The sequence below is a fragment of the Lepidochelys kempii genome, chromosome 1 (assembly GCF_965140265.1).
Source record: "Lepidochelys kempii isolate rLepKem1 chromosome 1, rLepKem1.hap2, whole genome shotgun sequence".
NCBI lineage: Eukaryota > Metazoa > Chordata > Testudines > Cheloniidae > Lepidochelys > Lepidochelys kempii.
This window is the reverse complement of record NC_133256.1, coordinates 195,614,229-195,634,760: the sequence shown is the minus strand read 5'-3', so window position 1 is coordinate 195,634,760 and position 20,532 is coordinate 195,614,229. Positions and strand designations below refer to the sequence as shown.

Below are 20,532 nucleotides of genomic sequence, written 5' to 3'. Positions count from 1 at the left end.
TTAATGGCAAAGATCTGTTTATTTAATGACAGAAATAACCAGAACTTTATACATCTAACACCAAAACAGCAGAATGTACAAACCAAAAATGTTTAATTCACTATGTCCAGGAATTCAGTAGGAATACTTCAGAAATAGACTGAGTTTCTCACGAGTTTTTATAAACAAAAAATCTAGCTTCAACAATCTTAAATGCTCATGTTCGTGGCCTGATTTCACATAAATTGTGGTAGGGTAGTAACCTCTCAAACTAGTAATTTAAGAGGTGTACTTAAAATAAATAAATAAAGGCAACCTCACAAATCCAGGAACAGCAAGTTAAATGATACTCCCCTACTTACTGTATGCCATTCTGAAAAAAATTAAGGCACAACTGTACATGTTAAGCAAGAGATGCTGTAGCCTTTAACTTTCACACTGCTGGCTTGATTTTTTGTTTATCTACCAACCTTTTTGCAATTTTATTGAGTGGCAGGTCATAACGCCAATTAAAACATATTTTCGTTCTTACAGAAGGCATTATACTTTTTTTCTTTTAAATTCAACAGACTCCTTTGTCTCCAGAAGGATGAAAAATAAAGGTACCCAAGGATTAATTAAGATGCTAACAAGTATTGTGTTGTAAGGTAGCACACTGAATATACAATTGAAGCTCTAAACAATATTTACAAATAGTTGTCCTGAACATGTTTCCTCACAACTTTATCAATATATACTTATGCATAAATTACTAGTACTCAGAAAATTTGGAAATTTACCTAACCATCTATTCAAATCTTTTCACATTATAATGGCTATAAGAACTGCTACACTTACCTCTCTTTTTAGCTTACATTATGATAGACTGATCTTTCCAGGGTGCTTCTCCAAAATGTTTTTGGGTATACAAGTGTTCAGGAAAATACAACTAGCACTATTTTTTCAAGTGTATGTTTTCTGCAGTTTTACTCCATTGCAATATTTAGAGACTAGCACAATTATAAGAGGTTACAAGGTGTATGTGAATAATATGAAATCGCCATCATGTTTGGTTCTCACAGAAGACATTTTTGATCTTTGGAATACAGTAACCTACAGCTCAGTTCAGACCCAAGGCAGTAACTCAATGTAATTACATTAGTTATTGCTTTTAAAAAAGTAAGATTTTCAACAGCTTATCTACATGCATGCAAAATACACAGAAGTGGTCTGTTTTACAGCCTACTAAATTGAGATCTTTCAGCTAAGCGATGGAACATTTACAGAAATGTTAATTCAAATGAGCTGGACACCTTATCAGGGATTTTGCCCCATATTTTGTTAATGTGTAAGGCAAGCCAGTTTCACAGGCCACACAAGAAAATTGTAATATAACCAAATTTGTTAAGTTTATCTAGCAGGGACCAGTGGTCTTACCCCCGTTGAATACTTTTGCAGTACAAGCTTTTATGCTATATCCTTTCAGAACATGAACTCAAAACTACCATCTACATCTTCTGTTTTAGTCCCTGAACTAAACACTCTCAGTATGCATCTTACACAATGAGAGTAGATTATATCACCACACAGGCTGAAACTAATGTAAGGATACTAACTCAAAGGTGGTCTCAGCTATCCTCATGTACATACATGCTTAAGTTGTTCATTTTTCACCTGTTGCGCATATAGGATTGGATGACACAGTCTCTCTCATTCATTGCTATAGTTCTGTTGCCTTCAATCTGGAGCTGTATTGTACTGAAAGATAATGAATTTCAAATATGCCAAACATATATGTTGTTTTAATACACATGAAAGTGGATTGGCAGGTCTCTCAATACATACACAACAGTGTGGCCATGATACAATGATTTGATCAAGTATGAGAGATTGGCAGGGCTGGTAGAGACAGAGGCGGGGCTTCTGCTTCCAGCAAAAGCCAGGGGAATTATACATTCACTGAAAAAGATACTAGCAACTTCATTGCATGGGATTTCTTTAATATTAGAACAAATATTTCCGCTTCATTTTATTTTAACACATTAACCAACAGGGACTGAAAGTTCTTCCACAAAGATGAGGAAATGCAACAGGATTAACAGCCTGCCTTACACATGTTTTTATATAGCTGTGGTATAATAGGCCTTTGGAGATTTCCAGCATGTGTGTCACAAATTTAGTTTTTAACATGATATTATGACATTCATATTATTCAGTCCTAGTGCTACTGTCTGTCCCATTTTGGAATTATTAACTCCCACCATCCCCACCTCTCAATAACAATTCTCCATGATACAGAAGTTGGAAAACCAGATGATTTATACAGTGTCCCATTCCCAAAGAACTGCACTCAATTACACTTAACTTTTTTCATGTGGAAATTTTCAAATAAATTTAATATAAAATTAGAAGAGTTCTACATCCATCATTAGTTTGCCTGCCTTGGATACGTACAATGAAGCAGTGTAAAGCTTTGTTTACACAACTGAACTAGCAAAATAAATTAAACAGGGTTGCACATATAGGGCCAGACTAAACCCCTTATTCACACTGAAGAGCAGTTACTTATTTGAGTAGCCCTATTGATCCCATTGTATTTATGGAAGTAACTGTTCACCAGTGACAGTTTTTTCCCCAGATTCCAATGGACTTCACTGAGTAAATTTGGTTACAGTTACATGATTATGCAAGTCATTTTACAGTGGTTTGCAGAATCCTTAAGTGTACTTACTGACCTGCCACACAGTCCTGAGGAGTTTAAGCTAATTTTGCAAAATTCCTGGAGCACTTTGTAGATTTATACACAGTTAGCAAGTCTACCTAAAGGCAAAAGACCCCATACCACAGGTTTCCAGCCCTTCACAAGGCAACACGCACTCCACAGCAGTCCAACATCCCCTGATTTGGGGAGTGAAAGAAAAGACGACAGAACCCATCACTTAAACTTCATTCACTGACCCTGATGAAATACATATTAAAACAAAAGCAAAATGCTACTGAAACAGCTGTACAATTCTAGCACAGCTTCTTTGTAAAAGATTATAAAAAAATTTACAACATGATACTTACTGCCATTACACAGGAAATATTTTATTTTTAGACCTTTCTGTACTAATTGATGACTGATTCAGAAATCAGTCTTCCAAACTCTTGCTCTGTACTGAAGTATCTGCACTTTTATTTTATTTTTTTTTTAACCAGTGCATTGTGCGATATCATTCTGCAGCCAAGAAACTCAATATAGGAGATTCTGTATCTGAAAGTCAGTATTACTGTAAGCCTCAAATACTCACAGTTAATACTTAGCTTGTTACATGACAATACTGCACTCTTCTTGCTCTGTCAGAGATGGTGTTCACTCTGTTTCTGAAATGTGGGCCACTTCTACTTTTACAGTTTCAATGGCTTGTGTAACTTCAGCTATTTTCTGTCCTTGCTGTTGTGCCAATACGTAATTCACCACCTGCATGATGCTTTGGTCAGAAAGAGTGGATACTGATGTACATTCCTCAGTAGCTGCAACAGCTTCAATAGCTTCAATTGTTTCTCCTGCCACTACCACAGTCTCAATCTCCTCACTGCCAATGCTAATCTCCGTTTCTTGTTCTTGCATGTCTGCTGTTAAAATACTGATGGCATGTTCCACCTGCGTCCCCTGGTTATGAAACTGAAGGGTGTCCTTTTCCAGCATAATTTTGCAAGGTACATAATCCCTGTGGAACTTAGTCATATGCTTCCGTAGCGTCCGGGCATCTATGTAAGCTTCATTGCATACTGGACACACATATGGTCGTTCTCCAGTATGTGTCCTCACATGACGCTTCAAGGAACGTGCATCAGCCCAGGCTACTCCGCAAGTCAGACATTCAAAAGGCTTAACACCTGATCACCAAAACAAGAGAAGGAAGATTATTAGTTTTTGTAAATCTGTGTAAATGAGAATGACAAATTCCAGGCCCAAGTCCTCCTTTTCATTCTAATACAGTGGTTTTCAACCTGTGGTCCATGGAGCCCAGGGGGTTTACAGACTATGTCTAAGGGGTCAGAGAAAGGTTGTCGCTACCGTGGAACAGTGGTTTTCAACCTATGGTCCGTGGACCCCAAGGAGTCCACAGACTATGTCTAAGATTTCCAAAGGGGCCCACATCTCCATTTGAAATATTTTAGGTGTCCACCAGTGAAAAAATGTTGAAAACCACTGTTTTCAGAGGTAACCATGAATACAAAATTGCTAGTCACACATCACAGAGCAAAAGAGACGTGAATAAAATCTTATTTACAAATTTTGAGTGCATTATATGATATTTGAAGAGTGCTACAAAACCCCTCAGCCCAGAGCAAGAGTCTACTAAAGGGAAGGATACACAACTATATCAGATATGTTAATCCAGACTGAGCCCTTGGAGGGAAGAGTCTCCTACTTTATGTTTGTAGTGCACTGGGGCCTTTGGGTCCTATTGTAAAATACAAATGAATAGTAGGTTACAGGGGCTATTTTCACAAGTACTCAGCATGGCCTTGTTCTTTGAAGGCCAATGCTGAGTGGGTTAGGAAATCCCATCCTAGAAGTATAGCTGAACCTCACAGATAGAGGTCAAGAGTTACAACATAATCATTACTAAATTGTGCTTTGCCTGTAAGTTACAGAACATCAGAAGAGAAGAGGCTTGGCAAAAACCTTGTGGCCCATCTAAACTATTCTATTGCTGGACAGGATTTTCCCTTAAAGGATCTTGCTTTTAGTCTGCTTTTGAACATCTCCAACAAACCATCTCCTAACCAAGTTATTCGATTGTAACTATATCAGAAAACCTTTTCTGTGAAGTTTCTTTTTATTTCATGCCATTATATATCATTCTGAAATGCCACCAAGAGATTAGGTTTTAAAGCTTCTATCTGTGTTGATGGTGCTTCTATTTCTTAAAACCATATTTTGTCTAACTATAAATTTTCATTTAAATCTGAGAGGTAGAAGTAACAGATTTGGTTAACTGGTAGAGAGGTATGAAAGGTAATGAAATGAGCCTGGAGAGGCTACAATCTCTATTCATAGAGATGCAACAGACAGTTAATGGGGATCTGTGCAGGCATAGAAAAAGCCCGAAACTTTACACAGGCACTTATATGGAGCATATCTCCATACTGTGCGTCTCGCCTTAGGAGTGCCTTGAGCACAGAGTCTCACTGTTACATCCCATGTCTCCCATTCTGCCTTTCCGTTTGGTACCATCTCTCCTCCAAATGTAATCCTACTCCACTGATTTTTGTTAATTTCTGTAAAGTTGTGTGTCCATCTTCCACTGAGCCTGAAATCCCTAGTTTGAAACTATTTCTTCCTCAAGTCAGTGTATAGCAAAATTATTATGCATAATGTATGTATGATCGCTATTTGCACTGATGTACAAAAGAAACAATTTTAGTGCTAACTTCCTATATTACCACTGCTACAGATTTATGGCAGAAAATTATGGGACATTATAGGTGCTTCTTTTTTTAATGTAAACAAACACTTAAATTTCTACCCCAGCAGCGAATGAGATTTTAGACTTATTATTAACAGTCCTTTATGGGTAAGATGTTTAGAAAAAGTGATTTTTGCCACAATATAGCAACTTGTGTGTAGAAGTACATAGTCAGACTATTCAATTATTCCAAGTCTCATGCTGAGCTTCCTTATGAAATGCTTTTGCATATATTGGAAACTTTTTAATTACAACTGTTCTGTTCATATTGTCCCCAAAATGCTTAAAGGTTTTAATCTCCACTGTAAACTACTGAACTGACAAATTTCAGTCCAAAAAAAGGAAACAATATTTTTAGGAGTTTATAAGTGTTTGAAACCAATCACTCACTCTTGCTCTCTCTCTCTTTTTTTTTTTTTTTGGGGGGGGGGGAGAAGAGGTGAGGGTGCATTTATTTAGAAGTTGAATATTTTTATAATTTTTACACAATATTAATTCCTTGCCACATACACAAAACTTTATTAATAGAGTCTCACAGAAACTCCTGAAAATGTGTTTTTATTACAACCCTTCACAGAGTACTGAGAATACACCTTTTGTATCCACTTGCATGACCAGTGCTATAAGGTTTTAGAAGGATTCTAATGTCTACTTTTGGAAGTCGCTAGAAATATGTTAAATAACAGGATGAGTGTAAACCTACTTTCTGTTGACTTGATAATCCATAACTACTTCCTTGTGGCTCCCCACTCATGGGGACCCTAAACATATTATCTGTTAAAATACTAGTATTTTTACAGAAAGGACACAATCACTTATTTTCTGTGTACCCTCATGATTATTCATGTGTCGTCTGTATTCTCGCAGTTGGGTGAATTTTCTTCCACAGTGCTCACACACACGTTCCAGATTTTGCTTTGCTCTCCCTTTCTTCCCATGAGTGGCTTTCTTTACATGTCTTCTATACAAAGCTTTCTCATAGAATTCTTTGCCACACACATTACATCTAAAATGTGAAAAGAATACCTATTAGATACAGAAAACATGCTTGAAATCATTATCCCATGCCTATTTTAGGTTAAGCTTTTAAAACGCCTTTTAACTCAAATAGGGAAAGTTTAAAGGAATGCCAGTTTTACAATTAAAGATATTAGATTTTGATGCTCCAATGTAAAGAGAAATGGTTTCAGATTTTAAAATATTATTGTGCCATGAGACTACAACCACATGCTTTCTTAATCCTAGACACAAACTTCCACTCACCATTCCACATTAGCAAAACCACACAGATTAATAACCAAACATTTCTAACTTTGCACAAGATGTACTAATCCCCCTAAAGTTTCACATGCATTATTATTTGTAGCTCATATTGTTATCTTTGAGGATGCATACTATGCAGGCATACGTGGAGAATGATGGAGGTGTGAGGGCAGAGGTAAAGTACTCCAAGTAACTAAGTTTGTTGAATTACCCATTTTCCTCAGACACTTTAGGGGATACCCTACTGAATCCTCTCAATGCTATTTTCTAGTTGATATTTGAAATTGGAAGTACTGGCTACATCAAACAGTTTTATTTGTACATTATTAATGCAAAGAAAATGTTTTAACATAGTATAGCTTATATTCTCCGTACTAATAAGTTTGCTTCTGGCCATAATGACCTAGTTTGTGCTATTTGTACATTAGGGGAAAAAATGTTTTAAGAAATGCACGTATTCAACTAACATAACCATGACTCCTTCATGTACAATTATTAATTTGCCACCCACAGGAAAGGCCTCATGGACATGAACTAAAATGCTAACCATGTGCTGCATCTTTTATAAAAGCCTAAACAAGGTTTACAGATGAACAGATGGGATTCAGGATCCTGAAGTATATGCTACGGATGCCCAGTAATTCTGATGTCCCCATTTTGTTTCCTGAAAGCATTCCATGGGGAACTTTACCAGCCTTCAGTTTTCCCTGAAGATACTGAAGGGAACTGCATGTAGTTCCAGATCCATCTGTGTCAGTGATCCATCCTCTTCATTATTTACCACTCTCTCAATCTGTGTGGTTTGCAAACACCTGCTCGATGAGCATTTCCCATTTACAATTACATTTTGAGACATATCAGTTAGCACATTTAATGTGTGCCATGTTAATTTGGTATAGTTCTAGTTTCTTAATCAAAATATTGTGCAACACTATGCCAAATTCCTTACAGAAGTTTAAGTATATTACATCAATATTAGTATCTTCATAAATCAAAACTTGTAGGAATAAAGAGGTTATTTTACCTCTGTATTTGTTACTGGTGTGACCGCTGCTGGAATACTGTCTCCAGTTCTGTTGTCCACAATTCAAGAAAGATGTTGATAAATTGGAAAGGGATTGGAAGAGCCACGAGAATGATTAAAGGATTAGAAAGCATGCCTTATAGTGATAGGCTACGTTTACACTACAAGTGCTATAGCAGAACAGCTGCAGCTATGCCGCTGTAGTGCAGACACTTCTACACTGACAGTAGAGGCGTTTCCATCAATATAGTTAATACACCTCTCCAAGATGCGATAGCTAGCTTGACAGCAGGGATTAGGGTCAACCTAACTTCTGTGCTCAAGGAGCAAATTGTTTCAACCCTGAGCAACACAACTTTGTTGATCTAATTTTTAAATGTAGACCAGGCCACAGACTCAAGGAGCTTGCTCTACTTAGCTTAACAAAGTGAAGGTTAAGGGGTGACATGAACACAGTCTGCAAGTTCTTAACATGGGAGTAAATTTTTGATAACGAGCTCTTCAATCTAGAGTTGATTACCCTTACTGTTAAAAATGTATGCCTTATTTCCAGTGAGAAACTGTCTAGCTTCAGCTTCCAACCACTGGACCTTGTTCTACCTCTCTCTCACTGGAAATAAGGCATACATTTTTAACAGTGAGGGTAATCAACAATCGGAACAATTGGACAAAGGTTGTGGTGGATTTCTAAATCAGAAGTGGATTTTTTCAAGAAGACATGCTCTAGTTCAAACATGAATTGTTCTGGGTTAGTTCTATGGCCTGTGTTATGCAAGAGGTCAGACTAGATTATCACAATGGTCCCTTCTGGCCTTAGAATCTAATCCCATCAGAAAAAGATCAAGTTAGTTTGACAGGATCTATTTCCCATAAATCCATGTTGATTGGCATTATATCACTCTCCTGTAATTTTTGATTATGAAATCATCTGACCTTTTACCAAACACAGAAGATATTTATTGAACACTGCTTTTTCTGCATTATTGACAATTGTACTATTTCTGTCTAGCAGTGGACCAATACTATTGTTAGAATTCCTTTTGTTCCTCACATATTTAAAAAACTCCTTCTTATTGTCTTTAATTTTTCTGGCTATTGATTTTTCCTTGTAACTTTTTGCTTCTCTTATCAATTTTCTACAATTTCTAGTAATTAATATAACTCGGCTTTGCAGAATTTGACTTTTTTCCCCAGAATTTCAACAGATATTGATGTTTATTTTTAAGCATTATTTTAGATTTTTATCTATTTAAATGTCCAGAGTTGTGGGAAATGATTGAAGGGTGGTCAGACAATTAAAGCTTTATAACCATTAAAACACAAACTGTATATTTTGACCTGTCATGTTGACAATGTAAATATCCTTAAACTCCAACTCACACCTGTTTATACTATTAATTCTCTAGTCTATTCTATTTGTAACAAGTCTAATTCAAAAGTCTAAATCACTGAATTTTGACTCTAGTAAGATCTCAAACAGAATTCTTCTTACTTTGCCTATCTGTAAATTTTGATTACTAACAACAGAAATATTTTTGTCAGTTTGCGTGTGTACAGAGAAATCAACATTTACTGACATATACTGATAAAAATGTAATCATCCAACGAGAGAGAGAGACAACACACAAAACCAACAGAAAAAAAAGGGGAAGTTGATAGCTTCTAATTAATATTTATACTTGGAAGGATTAATTTTTTTAAAAATCAGTAAATGTCTAAGAGGGAAAGTGAAACCAGATATGTGTTACTAAATTTAATCTTTCCAAGCCCTCCCTCCCCCTCCCCCTATATTTTATATATATATACATTCATCACACAACTGAAATTTAATGGTTGTTCAGTGACACAAATGATCATGACTTGACTACGTTTGTTGTATGCAAACAGAATAAAGTCCAAGCCAGTAACACACAAACACAGTGCTTTAAAAGTACCATTTTCACAAACAATAAGTCAAATCAGCTGGGGAAAGGAATTCTGCCCAAAAAGAAACAATCCCACAACTGAGAGAGAGAGAGAGCGCACGAGAGCGTGAGCTGCTTTCAATTCCCCTCTAAGCCACACTGTTTTTTTTAAGCCAACTAAGTTCTCTCTCTGAATTCCGGGATTCTTGTTTTGGGGGCAAAAACACTTTCTCCTAGCTAATTTGACTCATAATTGTTTTCAGCTTTATGAAATTACCTCTTTTAAAGCACCAAGTGCATGTCTGTCTGTGTGTATGTATTACTGGCTTGCACTTCAGTCTGTTTGCACACAACAAATGTAATAAAGTCACGATCACTTGTATCACTCAGCAACCACTAATTTTCAGTTGTGTGATCAATACCTTTATCTGTCAAGATGAGTCTAATATAGAATTCCCCCATGTTGGAAGCAACATTTGCTGGGAAATTGTCCTTTACCAGTTTTAGAAATTCCAAGGACATTTTACTACTGGCATCCTGGGAGCTCCAGCATGTCACTCAGATTGAAGTCCCCCAAGATCACGCTGCTTTTTCCCGCCCTATATATTAAGAAGCCAGTTATCCTTTTCTCCAGTGTGATCTGGTGGTCGGTAGTAGACACCAACCAGCACCCCATCTTGTGCTTTCTCTGTTAGGACACTGATCCATAAACATTCAAGATCCTCTTCTTCAATTGAGATCGTCATATGAAGTTATTCTTTTATATCTGTTGCTGAAAGCTACATGCCTCTAACTATGGATAGCTCTTGGCAATGTCATTCAAAAGCAGATCCTCATTGGTGTAATTAGAGCTGTGGGTCGGCAACACCTTAGTGTGCTCAGCTTACAACAGTTGTGAACTGACCCTCACTCACCTGTAAGGATCTGTGACAGAATGGGACTTCACATGAGAATACCAATCTTTCTTCCAACTGTAACACTTCCCACAGAACTCACACTGGAACGGCTTCACACCAAGATGCTTGTTCATGTGCTGGCGGAGATCTCGAGCTTCATAGAAACTTTTTTCACATCTGTAACAATAAAGGTTTCAGACTCCCACATAAGAGAGGATCATAATAAGATGAAGATAACTATGGAGGGAGGATTGTTCAAAAATGAGGATCCTGGACCACGATTTCAATGGCACAAAAACACTGTACTTTATCATTTACATGTTGCCTAAAGCCCAGTATATATCGGTAATTTTAAAAGACTGGAAGACTTCATGACGTAGACAAGGTTTACAGTGTCAACCATTATATTAACAATGTAATCCTCTTCTACATTAAGGGAGATTAAAAGAAATAGCAGCTAATTTAAAGATCTGGAATGTATCTTATGGGCTTCAGGCATATTTTCCCTTTATCTGTTATAGAAAGCTGATTTCCTTTGATTGCTCGGTTATAGGGAAAAAAGGTTTGTATAACTCCTATCCAGTACCCAAAAAACAAGAGAGAGTTATGGAGAGTTAGGACATCACAAGTTACAGAACACAAAGTGTTGTTCTCTAAGCTAGAAAAGCCATGCTTATGAAGGAACTGGCATCTCTTTTTTTGGAACCATGGAGGATTGACTAGGAAAGCAGACATTAAATTGCTTTACTGTTCAGATTGCTCAAGCACATTCATCACAACTGCTAGCTCTGCTTCTCAAAGACATTCCCCCTGCCAATCCCTCAACCCAAATTTTCCTAATGCCTCCCCTCATCCATGCCACCCCATAACAGCTCCATGGGAGGCCACGGTTCACCAGCTCCTCTTTAGCACACCACAGGAATATGCATGATCAAGAAGGTGCTTCTTCTCTAGTGGACCAATAAACTCTGCTTCTCAGGCATCTTGTTTGAAAGCCTCCTCCTCTCCCTGACATAATGCCCCATTATCCAAGTCACTTAACAACAGGGATTATATAGAAAAGAGATCAGAAGGGTAGCCGTGTTTGCCGCTTTTACAGATCCGGACTAAGAGTCCTGTGGCACCTTATAGACTAACAGACGTATTAGATCACAAGCTTTCATGGGTGAATACCCACTTCATCACATGCATCCAACCAAGTGGGTATTCACCCACGAAAGCTTATGCTCCAGTATGTCTGTTAGTCTATAAGGTGCCACAAGACTCTTTGCTGCTTTTATAGAAAAAAAGACAGAAGCTCTTAGACAAAGTTGTCAGAGAAGACGACCTTCTTCATCTGACAAACCACCTAGGGTGTGCCAGAGAGGATCCCCAGGTGTGTAAAGGTTTGCCTAAGACAAACCCCAAACAACCGTATCTAAATAGAATCTGGGGTGAGGACAAGCATGATCAAGGTTAATATTAATCAAGACTTTCATCTCCAATATATAGAATCATAGGACTGGAAGGGACCTCGTGGCAGGATGAAATATTATCTAGACGACCCCTGGCAGGCATTTGTCTAACCTGCTCTTAAAAATCTCCAATAATGGAGATTCCACAATGTCCCTAGACAATTTACTCCAGTGCTTAACCACTATGAGAGTTAGGAAGTTTTTCCTGATGTCCAACCTAAGCTACCCTTGCTACAATTTTAGCTCATTGCTTCTTGTCCTATCCTCAGATGTTACAAAATTTTTTTTCTCTCTCTTCCTTGTAATTTTTATGTCAGTGGTCTCCAAACTGTGAGGGGCACTCCACTAGGGGGGCGCAGCAGGGCCCGAGCCAGCCCCAGCGCAGAGCAGGGAAGGAGCGCCACCCAGCCCTGCTCTCCCCTCACCTCTGCTCCAGCCCTGCCCCCAGTTTGGGTCCCAACCGCATGCTCCTGGCCCCCAGCTGCCGGCCGTGGGCCCCCGGCTCCCAGAAATGGACACAATACTCCAGTGAGGCTGTATCAGTGCAGAGTAAAGCGGAAGAATTACTTCTTGTGGCTTGCTTACAATGCTCCTGTTACTACATCCCAGAATGATGTTTGCTTTTTTTGCAACATCAACCATGCAACATCAACTCATATTTAGCTTGTGATCTATTATGACCCCAGACACCTTTTTGCAGTACTCCTTCCTAGACAGTCAATTCCCATTTTGCATGTGTGCAAATTGACTATTCCTTCCTTAGAGGAGTACTTTGCATTTGTCCTTATATGAACTTCACAAGTGCATTTTCCACCCCAGTGCTTAACATATTTTATTCTAAATAATTCCATGTGACCAACTGCAGCATGAGAGACAACTAAAACTATCTTTAATAATCCAGGGACTTAAAGGTCAATTTATACTCACTGAGTACACTGATAGCCACGAATTTCAGGCTTTGGCTGGTGTTTCTTTATGTGCTTACTAAGTCCTGAGGCTCTATGAAAAGACTTCCCACAAATGGAGCAAAGATACTTGGATTCTCCTGTAAACAGAACAACAACAACAAAAAAGTACTTTAAAAGGCTAAGTCTCCTATCTGAGCCCCAACTCTCTGCAGTGCTTTAAAGGGAGTATATAACTTTTACAGAATTCATCTGAAGTACTCAGAGCTTTATTACTACAGGAAGAGGAAAGTTTAATTATATACACTTGGAATCTAGTTGGGATTTTCAAGAATATTCTTTACATGCTGGTATAATCTTGGATAATATTGCTGTACATATTTGAAGAAGAAGCTGAGTCACAACTTTAAACTACTGTATCATAAGATACTTAAAATGGTTCAGACAAAAATCTCTATAGCCTTTAATTATAATTTGTTCTTAACTCTGAACAATCTTAAAAAAACAAAAAACAAACAATTTACTGCTGAAGAAATAGATTGCAAACAGTCAGAGCACAGCATCTGCAGCAACTTTAGTAATAGTTCAGCATACATGAATGGGGGGCACAGGAAGAGAAATCAGACCTTGGATCTATGGGAGGCTACCTTAACAGGAAATTCCCAGATCCTATCAGGCTGTTCTTGAATACTAGACTGCCAAAAGGATATTTGTAAGAAGGTATGTAGAAACCCTTCTATTTTCTGGAACCTACAACTGCATTGTAAAGGAAAACAATCTTTTGTACCCAATTCTTAATACATCACACTCCAGGAAATAAAAATGCACAGGACTTCAAGATATTAAGCTACCTTAAAATACCTGAAGTTCACACTAAACTATTATACTGTCATATCTCACATTCTCTTTTCACCCTCAAGCTTTCCTATCAGTTCCTTATATCTGTGAACTCATTAATTTCACAAGTTCTTATACAAGTCCTCTATTCCTTAGTTAAGGGGATGGCTATTGCAACGTGGTGGCTCCTCGTGGAGTGAAGCTGGAGAGAACATTTAAATTGGGGCAAAAGCCTCAGAACTCCAGTGGAATGAAGATGGCTTTTTTGACAAGGCATGAAACTCTCAGATCATAAGCATAAAGTCACATGCAGACAAACACTGCCAGAACATTGGGGAAACTAGTGTAAATCACAATGAGTAAAGAGTGAAGTGCTAGAAAATAATTTACACTTCAATTATCTACAGAAGTCAACAGAGTTAATGGATTAACTTTTATGTTCCCCGAAGTATTTATCAACATACCATGGTTCTCATTACTCCCACTCTTGCCCACTGTTTACCTGTGTGAATGCTCATATGTTCCTGAAGACTCCGTTTTGTGACAAAAGACTTTTCACACAAGTCACATTTGAACTGCTTCTGTGTCTCATGGAGAGCCAGATGCATTTTTAATCCATGCTTGTAGGTAAATGCCTTTCCACAGACCTATGAAGAAAAAACTCAGTTGGATAAAGTATACAAGATCACATAAATCTTAAAATTTACAAGTCTTTGAGACAAAGACAGTATTGCATCTCATCATAAATTTTTCAGAGCATAAATGTTACCTTCTCTTCAAATATAATGTAAAAAAAGTATGCTACTTGGGAAACCTAGCTGATCATGCTTGTGGCTTTGTGTCAGCAGGAAACCACTGTACAAACTGCAAAAAAAATTTCTGTCCTTAACATTGTGGTTATTTTGCCTTATTTCTTGTTGCAGAGGTAGCCATAGGCATATTTGGGCAAAGGCCACTTTCCCAGATAATTATGGAACGTTGAGGTAGTTGTCATTCAAACCACCATCACACCATATGAAATGTTTGTAACATGATATGCTGTTCCACCTAAGCAGTCAGGATGGGTTAGCATATCAAACGGAGAACAAAGGAAAACCCAAGACTAGTACTAGTAAATCACTGGATGGGCGCTCCTATTTGAATCAACACAGAACCAACTTCCAAGCCAGGGGTTGCATGGCATTGTGCTGCTGGAGATGTCATCTTTGGATACATCATAAAAACAGAGATCCTGACCATTTGTAATGAAAAATCCCAAGACATTGTCTTGGGAGAAGGGGCATTAACTCTAGTGTTCTAGTTGGGAAATTACATTCCCTCTAATTCCTCTTCAATCTCAAATTATATTTAAATCAAAGTTCTTACATTACTTATTTTTCACACAAGCACTGTGAAGTGATTAAGATTAACCTAGGTTGTAAGGTGCAGTGTAGTTACTCGTGAATCAAGAAGTCATTTCAAATTTCTAAGACATCAGGAAAGGATGTATTTTCTTTACCTTGCATGCATGTGGCTTTACACCTGTATGTTTGAGCATATGTATTCTGAGAGCGTAGAGCTTGGGTAGAGTTCTTCCACATATATCACATATAAACTCCCGCTTAGTTCTGCCTTTCACTACTGACGCTCCCGTCTCTTCTATACTAGCTGTTGCAGTGCTCACTTCATTTTTTCGGGTATGTCGAACAAGGTGGGCACGCAGAGAGGCACCATACTGGAACTCTTTTTTACATAGCTAGGAAAGAAAATACATGGAGCTATAATGTGCATTATTTTCTTAAATTATTTCAAAACTGTTGAATTATCTTATTTTAAGAAACCCTTGAATAAAAGTTTCACATTTGTAAATAAAACATAAAATCACAGTAATATGATTAGCTACTCTATAAATCCAGCTATTAAAACTATAAATATGCATTACATCTCAACTTACTTTCAGGTAAGGTTCTTAATTTATTAGTTGTAAATATTAAAATAGTGCAGAGGCAACTACTGGCAGAAGCAGCTTTGCATTGGACCAGTTCCCAATAACATTCACTTCCAGACTTTTCTAAATCCATAAGACAAAAATAAATGTATGTGCTAATAGCAACATTAAGAGCAATTACCAACTCAGAGGAATTTTTGAAAAATTTACAAAGACAAACTTACCGGGCATTTATAATCTTTAGTTCTTTCATGTTTCAGTGTATGCATTATAAGCGAATAACGCCTCTGAAAAACCATCCCACATTCAGTGCATTTGATCTGAGCTTCCACTTCACTGTTCTCTGTGATATCTCTTTTGGGCTGCTTCATCTTCTTCCCTCTTTGCACTAACTTCATGGCAACCTAATTGGAAAACAATGATAGTTTCTAATAAAAAGTACTATGTTCTTTCAGTCTCACGCTTGCTTTTAAGCATCAACCTTCATTACTTTTAATATTACTATATAAGAGCTAGATATTATTACATTGGCAGTAACTACTTTAGTGTTAACAAATTGCTCTAAGTTTCTAGTACCTGTTTAAAAGCAAACTGAACCCACAATGATACTGCAGACCGTATGTTAAGAACAATGTTTTACCATAAACTGGATGCCACCTTAGTAAAATCTAGATAGAAGGTTCAATATCTGAGTTTTCAGTGCATATGCCTGCTTTGAAAAAGTGATTATTACAAATCAGAAATCTTTTGTTTTAGGAAAACCAAGTGACAGAGAACACAGCTTCCTCCACTTCAACTCCTCTGTTTCAGATGGAGTCAGCAAAATTATGTTCTTCACTCAAGTTCCCTTTTCAGTGTTTTTGCTTGCTTTTCTAAAATAAAATAGCCAGCTAAACCAGCTGGGCTAGTTTATTTTTACCAATCACTTAAAGAAAAGCTCTGTTTGAGAGATAGTAAGAAATACAAGACAGCTCCTGAAATTATTCTTACTCTCATTCTCCCAGTAGTAGTAAAGTCTAGGTAGGTATCACAAGTAAACTAGCTGAGAGACTGTCTCAGGACAGACTGTGCTCCGGTTTCTTTTCCTGAACTCTTTGCTGTCTGTGCAAATCCACATCTCTACCTAAATATGGGGCACATTCCATGGCTGAGAACATCAATCCTCCCAGTTCAATTTCAGCCTGAAGCAGATTAGCAGTTATCTCAATGGTGGAAACCCCTTTATGTCCATGTCTATATTTTAGGAGTCAGCCCAATGCAGCTACACTTAATACTAGCTACCAATTGCTAAACAGGGGCTATTACATTCTGTAGACAAGTCTCTGGAATGAAACTCCAGCACAGGCTGTGTTTTAAGAGAAAGTGTGATTCAAGTCTATGTATTGCCTTTGGCTTTTGAGAAGGAGAACAGCAGTGTGACAAAGGCAGACCCGCTAAGTTTTTCAGCTGGTTAGTTTTTGGGTGAGGACAGATTGCTTGATTCACAAATAGTTATATGAAATATATGTTTAATACTTAATAAGAATGCCTAGTATAATAGAACAGGCACTTAAAAAAAATCAAATGCATAATCTGCTAGACCATAGTGTATGGGTGAACTGTCAGAGGGTCAGAATGCATTAAAAATATGGCAAGGCAATATGCTGATAATCTCCAGACAGCAAAGAGACATGTGGAATAGAAGAAGTTGAGTCTATGCCTGCTATGTGATGGTTCACAGGTCAGTAGGTCAGGTGTACAAAGATAGTCTGTAGTCCATGAGAAATGTATTTGGAGTAGTGAGGATAGAGGAAACTGGAGCAAGGTGGGTGGAGAAACTAGGACTGTCAATGAATCGCAGTTAACTCACGCGATTAACAAAAAAATTAATTGCAATTAATCAGTTTTAATTGCATTGTTAAACAATAGACTATTAACTGAAATTTATTAAATATTTTGGAGTTTTTCTACATTTTCAAATATATTGATTTTAATTACAACACAGAATAAAAAGTGTACTGTGCTCACTTTATTTTTATTACAAATATTTGCACCGTAAAAATGAAATGGTATTTTTCAATTCACTGCACTACAGTACCTGTATGAGATCTCTTTATCATGAAAGTGGAACTTACAAATGTAGATTTTTGTGTTACATAACTTAAAAATAATGTAAAACTTTAGAGCCTACAAGTCTGCTCAGTCCTACTTCTTGTTCAGCCAATTACTAAGACAAACAAGTTTGTTTATATTTATGGGAGATAATGCTGCCCATTTCTTATTTACAATGTCACCTGAAAGTGAGAATAGGTGTTCGCATTGTGCTCTTCTAGCCGGCATTGCAAGGTATGCTAAACATTCGTATGTCCCTTCATGCTTTGGCCACCATTCCAGAGGAAGCTTCCCATGCCGATGACAGTTATTTAAAAATGTGTTAATTAAATTTGGGTCCTGAACTCCTTGGGGAAGAATTGTGTCTCCTGTTCTGTTTTACCCTCATTCTGCCATATATTTCATGCTATAGCAGTCTCAGATGATGACCCCGCACATGTTGTTCATTTTAAGAACACTTTTGCTGCAGATTTGCCAAAATGCAGATTTCCTCTGCTGTCAGTAAATATCTGCGAAACCCACTAGCAAAGTATAGCTGCTGCACAAGAAGGATAACAACCTCCTACTGCTACCACCACAGTTATTCTACTAGCTCAAGTGGCAGAGGACTGGGCTGTGGATCTTAAGGTTTCAATCCTATTGATGACTCATGTGGGGGTGGACTATGGTTCCATCTGATGAATTTTTTTTTCCAGTTTGCTCTTCTTAAACACTTAGGCACTCAAATACAAAGAAGTCTATATTAAAAGTATATTTAAAAAACTGCAAATTAAAACACTTGAGTTAGGAAATACCAGAATTAAGGTTGCACATACAATCTTAATTTGGCCCCCTTGTGCATATGCATCTTTGATAGTCTTTAATTAAATTACATGATCACATACTACTTTTTCCCCAAGACCCTTGTCTCATTCAGTGCACAGGACAGACTGCTCAGAAAAAGAATCAGAGCTGTGTAGTGAACGAAACTGTTGTCTGTATGACTCCCCATTTGTTACAGAATTTGGAAGGGCTGAATCGTGAATGTGGCATGGGACTGAAGGAAGAGAGGATGGTCTTATGATTAAGGCAACTGAATGTTGCCTAGGAAAATTGGAATCTATCCCTGCTTCTACCAGTTTCTATGTGATGCTAGGTAAGTCACTTAAACCAAACGTGTCAGGTTTTCACTGTCCCATATTCTGGGTGTTGAACTTGACACAAATGGGGCCAGATTTTCAAAAGAGCTTAGCATTCACAGTTGCAAGTGAAATAAATGGGAACTATGCTTGAAAATTGAAAAGTCTTAAAAAAAAAAAAATTAAAAAAAAAAATCAGTCCCCAAGTGTCTCAAGGCATTCAAAATTATGGGACACTTTTGACTGAGTAGGCTTTAACCTCCATGTCTTAGTTCCCCAACTGTTATATGGGAATAATACCACCACTTCACTTCAGAGATGTTGTTAAGATAAATTCATTAGTGTTTGTGAAGCACTTAGATACTACAGTGAGAGCTTCTATAGAAAAGCCCCAAGGGAAATTAATAATTCTGTATCCAATGCAGCATTTAGATGGTGCATGGTAAATAAGATCTTGGGATGCAAATTTTATTAAAAGAAATATTGAATTTAGTAAAAGCCGTCCATCCTGTGCTCTTTAAGAGAGGCAGTGGGTCCTGTGGAAAAAAAATGCATGTGACTATGTAATTGAAGACTGTATCATAATACATATACACACAAAAGGGTTGAATTAAGGTTGCCCATACAACCTTAATTTTGTCATTTCCTAATATGAGCGCTCAACTTTGCAACCTTAGAAGTTCTTCACTCAATTTCTTATGTAATCTATAAGTAGAATTGTCCCAATCTGCAAGCTTAATAGCAAGGCTGGCAATGCTCTGATTTAGGGCCACATTTAAGAACTATACAGTGATGCGACTAACAGTCTCAGACCTTTTCTCTCCTAAAATATACTTTATTTTCAAGCCTCCAAAATTTGGAGACTCATTGGTAAAATGGTCAGATGCATTTAAATAGCTGGCTTTCCCCACCCACATATACACACACCCCATCTAAAAATCTCTGTTTAAGGGAGCGCACACACCTGCAATTATGGCATAAAAAGGCACCAAAAATTACTCAAAATGAGCTGAATATTTTGAGCATATAAGATATATACTTCTATGTGCTGGAGCAACAGTAAATCTAAGACAGGGGTTCTCACAAGAAATTTTTTGGTGGCATCAGAATGTGGCCACCAACTCTTGCTGGTGGCCGCTCTGACAATTTTTCCTAAAATATTTAATTAACTTTAGGAAAAACAAATAAATATGCACATATCCATGTCCAAATCATTGTAATTTATTTATGTAGGGTTTTTTTTCCAGACTCAATAATAAAAATAATATACAATTGTCTCTATTCTTTACTGGACCTAAACAGAATAGAAATAAAATAAAGTGCTTTGAATGTTTTTCTCTTTTTTGTTGTTGTTTCTTCTGTTTTTAGACTTGCTAGCTAGTAAGTCTGCTCCTGTGAAAACTGATATTTGTAGGTTTGTTAATATCGCTTTTCACAGCAGACTTACTCAGCCCTGGCAAGCAGGGGGAAAAATTAAGCTCTGAATGGAGGTGTGTGTAGGGAGGCAGCAGGGGGCCCTGGGCGATAGGGGGTGGAGGGCGAGCCTGGGGCTAGAGCCTGAAGCCCGGCAGCTGGAACCCGAAGCCCCATGGCCAGAGCCTGCCGCCCAAAGCCCCAGGGCTAAAGCCAGAAGCCCAAGCCCCATTGCCTCTGGGAAAGGAGGGAAAAACTCACACTGGCTGCCTGCTCCTCT

The 20,532-nt window shown here is 37.7% G+C and overlaps 1 protein-coding gene across 2 annotated transcripts in view; it reads right to left on the bottom strand.

Annotated features, from left to right (window-relative positions):
• The window catches only part of ZBTB11 (zinc finger and BTB domain containing 11), a 30,561-nt gene continuing 10,029 nt past the window's right edge, over nucleotides 1-20,532 (bottom strand). The window contains exons 5-11 of one of the 2 annotated variants that reach the window (XM_073306806.1): nucleotides 15,855-16,034; nucleotides 15,202-15,438; nucleotides 14,206-14,350; nucleotides 12,889-13,006; nucleotides 10,526-10,684; nucleotides 6,251-6,426; nucleotides 1-3,840 (exon numbers count right to left, since the gene is read on the bottom strand). In XM_073306806.1, the coding sequence (XP_073162907.1) occupies nucleotides 3,314-3,840; nucleotides 6,251-6,426; nucleotides 10,526-10,684; nucleotides 12,889-13,006; nucleotides 14,206-14,350; nucleotides 15,202-15,438; nucleotides 15,855-16,034 (1,542 nt within the window). In that variant the 3' untranslated portion in view covers nucleotides 1-3,313. Of the gene's footprint in view, nucleotides 3,841-6,250; nucleotides 6,427-7,707; nucleotides 7,757-10,525; nucleotides 10,685-12,888; nucleotides 13,007-14,205; nucleotides 14,351-15,201; nucleotides 15,439-15,854; nucleotides 16,035-20,532 lie in introns of those variants that run through there. The other variant, XM_073306814.1, reaches the window with a different exon arrangement.